At 49.5% G+C, this 6,417-nt stretch overlaps 1 protein-coding gene across 2 annotated transcripts in view; it reads right to left on the bottom strand.

The window, feature by feature from the left end:
• Positions 1-3,637: 3,637 nt before the first annotated feature.
• DNAJB6 (DnaJ heat shock protein family (Hsp40) member B6) overlaps positions 3,638-6,417 on the bottom strand; it is a 90,224-nt gene continuing 87,444 nt past the window's right edge. The window contains exon 10 of one of the 2 annotated variants that reach the window (XM_070618082.1): positions 3,638-6,401. In XM_070618082.1, coding sequence (XP_070474183.1) covers positions 6,316-6,401 — 86 coding nt within the window. In that variant the 3' untranslated portion in view covers positions 3,638-6,315. The remainder of the gene's footprint in view (positions 6,402-6,417) is intronic. The other variant, XM_070618083.1, reaches the window with a different exon arrangement.

Below are 6,417 nucleotides of genomic sequence, written 5' to 3'. Positions count from 1 at the left end.
CGGACCAAGGACACACCTGCCCAACCTCCCCAGCCTTTCCTCCTTCAGCTTCTCGTGAAATGCCGCCTGGCTCCCACTTGTCTTGCTCAGCTTCCTGGTGACCTCTTAAAGAAACATTATTTCACGATTTTTCATTTAAAAGTTTAAACGTTAAAACTGAAGAAGAAAATCACCCAGTTTAACTTTTCTTAAAATATCTATAACAGCCCGTTTCAACAACCACTGAGAAATGAATATTTTTTCCATTTGAGCTGTTTTTCTCCCATTTCTTAACAAGTTGCCTCCTGCATCGTTCCAATGATGAGTCTGAGGCTGAAATGAAGTCTGAGCGACCTGAGGAGCACGCCATGAGCGGGGCGGCTGCAAGAGACGCCCTGCCCTTCGGGGCGCACTCTGAGGGAGGGCACACGGGCACAAGGAAGGTGGGAGGCGCCTGTCGGGAGACCATGATGAGTGTGGGGGCCCGGCCAGCAAAGGCTGCGAGACACGGACTGGACGCGACAGCTGCACCTCTGACGGACTCATGACCCGCCTGGCCGAGCCTCGAGTCCCGTAGGCACAGCCCTCGCTCCCACGCGCCTTTCATCTCCATCCAGCACTTTCTTTAGGGTGTGGGCTGAGCAGGATAAAGAAAACAACCCTCGCATGAGCATCACAGGAAAGTGATGATAAACCGGAGCAAACTCCACAGCGTGGAAAAGCAAAAGTGTGGAACACCCTCGGGGACACTCGCCAACGACGGGAAAGACGCTCCTACTCAAGGGGCCCCGGGGAGACGAAGCCTGCACCCTGCGCCCGTCACAGGCTCACCCTCTGGTGACCCGGCACATGGGGACACTTAGGAGAGTGGCCACTCGAGCTCGCTGCAGCACCCCTGGTCCCTGTGGGCCGACTGACGCGCCAGGACCCAGGGCCACCACACCTCAGTACAGCAGGCCGGCGGCTGGAAACGGCAGAAACAATTCTCTCAAGTTCTGGAGGCCAGGGGTCTCAGGCCAAGTGGTCGCAGGGCTGAGCTCCCTCCGAGGGCTCCAGGGGAGGGCCCTTCCCATCTCCTCCGGCCTCTGCTGGTGACGCCCGTGCTTGGCTTGTAGATGCATCGCTCCAATCTCTGCCTCCATTGTCACATAGACTTTTCCTGTGTCTTCACCCGGCCTTTTTATAAAGACGCTAGTCACCGGGTTTAGGGCCACCCTACTCCGGTGTAACCTCTTCTGACCTTGATCACATCCGCAAAGACGTATTTCCATATAAGGCCATCTTCACAGACTCCAGGGGCTAGGACTCCAACCTGTCTTTTTGTGGGGACACGATTCAACTCCCACGACGACTAGCAGGGTATTGCCACCAGCAATCCCCTCTCCGGAAAGAGAGCAGAGGCTGCAGGGGGTGGACAGCGGCTCTGACCTGGGCCTCAGGAGAGGAAGGCAGACTGTCCTCTGGACCATGTCCACCTCTAATGATCCCAATTTGTTCACCTTGCATTCCGCTGGAGACCAGCCGGCAGCTCTGAGAGAGGAGGTGGCAAGCTTCGTCCCATCCCTCTGCTTCTCACAGGGATGGGGCGGCCGTGCCCCACTATGGCACTTCCACCTCCAAGAAGGAAATGCTCAAGGACACAGTCCGACCACAGGGACACATCCTCTTCCTGGATGACAGCTCTTTCCGTGAAGACGTCTGTGAAGGTGAACAAGGATACAGGAGGATAGAATGAGTAAGGCTGAGCCGGTCAACAGGCGGAGTATTGTGATGGAATGCCTAGTGGGCAGACCTGACTCCAGATCCCGTCCCACAACAAGTCAGTGATACTAGAAGTGCATGTGCATGTGCACGCGTGTGTGCATGTGCGTATGCACATGTGTGCTAGAAGGTTTGAGCTGTGACCGTGAAATATGAGGTTAATGTTTGATATTTGTGCACACCCAGGGGAACGAGCCCCCTGTACAGACGTGGGCCCCTCATCTCAAATGTTGTGATCCTGTCGTCAGCCGGGACATTTCTGGAATTCCCCACTTAGACGCCGTCTTTAGAAAACCCAGCCTCGTTGTCGACCAGGTTAAAGCTTCTTTAGTTAATTATCTTCTTCTCTCCGCCATGCTCCCCACATAGTACCTGCCATAATCCATTCACTAATTTTACAGGCTTGTAAAATGGTTAAAATTTACACCTAATAATTGCCAAGGCTCTGAGCTGGCAGACAGGTGCCCCTCCCTCTCCTCTGCGGTCTCACCTCCGAGCAGCTTCTGGCCGTTCCCAGAGAGCAAACTGTTTCACCAAGGAGCAGAGATGTCCCCTCCTGCTGTCATTCCCAAGGACTTTCACCTGGCACATCGTCAGGTCAATGTGTCCCCTCCCCAGGTGACGACGACAGCCACAACTCTGTGTGTGTGTGCACGAAGCCTGTAGAATTCAGCTTGGGCAAATGTGCTGGGATACACAAGATACACCATACCCAGATGCTGTCGAGGCTGCTTCCTCAAGATGCCCCTCCTTTCTCGTCCCAAACGAGACCCTCCCATCTGGGCAGTGTTCAGGGGAAGACCCCCAGAAAACCAAAAGGCCCAGGGGTCAGCACGGTCCGACTGCTCCACAGTCAGGGGAATTTGTGCTCAAACTTCCAGCAGAACCCACGGCGTCGCCTTTCTGCCCTGCTGCAACCAGGACTCTAACCGTGGCCGTGTTTGCACTTCCTACAACTGTGCTTGATGCTAACAAAGTGCCAGGCTCAGCTGACACCCCAGAGTGTGAGAACATCGTATATAAAACGCAATGCTTCTCTCATCTCAGTTGGCCTCTGTAAGCTTGGACCAACGAGACAGATTTGATCCTATCAACACGATTGCAAACTGGAGCTTTACAGTTTCCATGAAACAGTCTGCGTACTCTTCCAACAGGAGCCAAAGCTCTTCCCTTTGATTAGGAGGGTGGCTTCTCAGTGGTGTCCACGTATCCGTGAACAGGTGGCGGTCATCGGCAGACAGTGAGAGAGACCCAGGGTTATTTTAGGCTCTTGACAGATGATCCACACTTAGCCATGCCTGGCTCCCTCGATGGCAAGCCCTGTGCAAACCAACATCTTAACAGTGTTGGTTCGGTGCTTTAAAATTAGCAGATGCTTTTCTAGACGCATGTTTCTTATACCTTCTATACAAATTCCTTCCACACTGAAAAAGAAGTGTTTTCAACTAAAAACAACTGAAAAAAAAGAAGTCACAGGAGCCCCCCCACACACGCCATCCCAGACTCGTTTATCACAGTTTGTTTAATGCAAGTGACATTAACACATCGAAACAGAAACTGTTTCTGTGTCATCAGAATCAAATATAGAAAGGAGACAAGATTCTCAGTTTGTGGAAATTTCTGAAATTGTTGGTAACCGTTTTCCTCATTAGTCACCACAGATGGTATGTGACAAACGAGGAGCCAGCCAGTGTCGAGGCTGCGTCACTCCGAGCAGACTGCCCCAGGTCACTTCACGCCAGTTTGATCATTTATTTCAAAGAGATGCCTCTATTTTTTGACTTTAGCTTTCAATATTTTCCACATTATCTATCATACTGAATTCTTTGTAAATGGCTTTTAAAATTCAAACAACTGGCAGATGTTAAATACACACACACACACACGAACACACACCTTTAACAATACTATATTTTAATTGACTACTCCATGAGTCTTGGTAAGATTTCAGACATCAAATTTCATGATTTCTTGTGGGAGCTATAATACATCACTATTCACATCAAATTTAAAACTTTCAGATTGTTAATCTGTGTCTCTAAAAGTGGTAATAAAAGTATATATTTCAGACAATTACCATTCCATTCAAGGGCTCTTATTTTATGAAATACTTGCTTGCCAAAGACTACAATTTACTTTTTACAGTTTCATTTAATGATCTGACATTTGAGACATTCCCTAATTAATTCCAACTCTTTCTAAACTGGCTGTGATAAATATAACCTGTACTGAGGAGATTATAATGTCACTTCTGGCAAACCTATGGCGCAGCCCAAGCTGAGGCGCACACACGAGGAAATTCGCACCCTCCATCTGATCAGCCTGGGTCGGTCCTGTTATTCTGATCTGACTGCAGACATTGTGTCCAAAAATACATAAATTATAGAGAAAGTATGTAAAAAATAAAGTTCCAGAAATCTGCAGGCAGCCTCTTAATCTGAAGTGAAATTGGCTGTCTAGCTCTAATGAAATGTATTTAGCTGGCAAATCTGACTCATATTTATATTCTCCCAAGATGCTTGGTACTTACAGCTAAGTATTTGTCAATGCAGCTAAAAATGAAAAGAAAGTAGATTTAAAAGCAAATAAAAGAGGTGGAAAGATGACTTTCTTTCTACACCATGCTTCTATTTTCTAGTCCCTGAATCGGGATGGGACACACCGTGATCCTTATGGCCTCTCTAACACGTAACCCATTGAGATCACAAACGTCAGATTGGGAGGCTCAGCTGTGAGTGGTGAGGTCTTCCTGCTCCCAAACGAGGAGGAGTTTTTACCACCACACAGAAGGACGCTTGAAACCCCATTGTTACTGTCACATACTGCAAGCAATAAACCTTCTAAGACTTAAGCTAACAAAGGAGTCACGTACATCAACTGACTTGCATTGAAACTGAAACCAATGGAAATGAGAAAGATGTACTTTCCTAACTGGCTGGTGATGGTGGGTTTTCTGGAGTTCTGAGTTAGTTTAGTTTAGATGAGGGGTCTGGTGTGGGGAGGAAGGGCCTGCATCAGCCCGGGAATGCACAATCCTCCTCGCGGGGGCTTGGGGTCAAGACTGGCCTCTTTTGGGTCTGACCTTTGCTTTCTCTCCCTTTATTCTATTTCTTCCATCAGCTTGAGTTTTTACCTTGGTTTCAGTAACAATCTGGAGACGTAAAGGACAGCGGGGGCACTCGGTGTCACACTTTGATGTCACACTTTGATGTCACAAGGTGTCAGGCAAGAGAGACACGGTGCACTCCGGTGAGAAGAGACAAAAACAGGGGAAATGAAGACTTCCGTTATTCATCAGGATGTTGAACTGCACCTTGGAGAATTCCCGGTCCTGCAATTCTGGATCGATGAAACAGCCACCTGTTCGTACCAGGAGCTTGGGCCAAGCCCAGGTGAGGCCCGTCAGGCCCACAGGTGAGGGGCCTGCGTTTGCTCCAGCCACTGGGTGACCGCCCAGGAACTCTGTGCAGATCTTGGCCGATGTGACATTTCCTTTCTGTGGCCACTTACTGGGGACCAGCGCAGCGTTCCATGGGTTATGGGATTATGTTAGGTAGAAGGTCTTAGAAATATTAACAATGGATTTCATTTTTCTCCATTAGCCCAGGAAACCACAAGTTACCATGTGTCGGATGTTTATTTGAGTAAAAGATGTGGAAATGTTCTGGCTTGTGAGTGTAGGAAAAAGAACCCCGAACTTTCGGAAGAGCTTAATTTTACCTTCTAAAATCGTGTTCTTGTGACTCCTTTGCTGTGTTATTTATAAGGTTACGAGAGTAGGTGGTAAATGTTGAACAGAGAAACTCCTCAGTCTCCAGTAAAACTAATTATTTTATTCCACCAAGGGGACAATGAAACCGCTCTGGCCCCCTCCCGCTCCAACTTATTTCAGCCTTCATTAACTTCAACATTATTAAAGTTTAAGACTGATTTACTCTACCGTGTGTGCGTGTGCATGCACGTGCATGCATGTGTGCGGGTGTGCGTGCGCGTGCGTGCGAGGGGTGGGGTGGAGGCGGGTCTCCTGCGCATAGTCCTGTTCCTTTTATGGAGGCGCCCTCCTGTGGCCACAGGAAATATTGCACCATAGAATACCATCTCAAAATTACTCCCACGAGGAGTGGCCAGCATTCATGTTGTCCTTTTTCTACGTGAAGACCCTGGATAAAGAAACATTCCCACTAAGCTACATGGATATATGGAGGTTTTACAGAGAATACTTGATTGGGGTTTTAAAAGTGGGGGTGCTGAAGTCTTAAACCCCAGGACCCATACTCTAAGCAGGCCAAATCTCTGAGAGCAGGGTGGGCCCCAGCGGCAGTCGCGGGCTCTGCGTCCTGGGGCGGCCGAGCAAACACAACACACGGGGCTCACAACACAGCACTCATCCTCCACAGCTTGGAGTCCAGAAGTCAGATCCAGGTGCCGCAAGGCTGTGCTCCCTCCGGAGGCCCCAGGAGGGTGTCCTTCCTGCCTCTTCCAGCTCCTGGGGACCCCAGGCATCCCTGGGCTCGTGGCCGAGTCACCCAGTCTTCGCTCTGTCTGCACGTGGCCTACTCCTGTACTTGTCTGGTCTCAAATCTCCCGCTCCTTCCTCTTAGGACGCCTGGCACTAGGCGGTCTCATCTCGCCATCCTTGGCGGGATCACATCTGCAAAGACCTAAGTTCACACAAGG

Source organism: Equus przewalskii, chromosome 4, assembly GCF_037783145.1.
Source record: "Equus przewalskii isolate Varuska chromosome 4, EquPr2, whole genome shotgun sequence".
NCBI lineage: Eukaryota > Metazoa > Chordata > Mammalia > Perissodactyla > Equidae > Equus > Equus przewalskii.
This window is presented reverse-complemented; position numbering and strand designations above follow the sequence as displayed.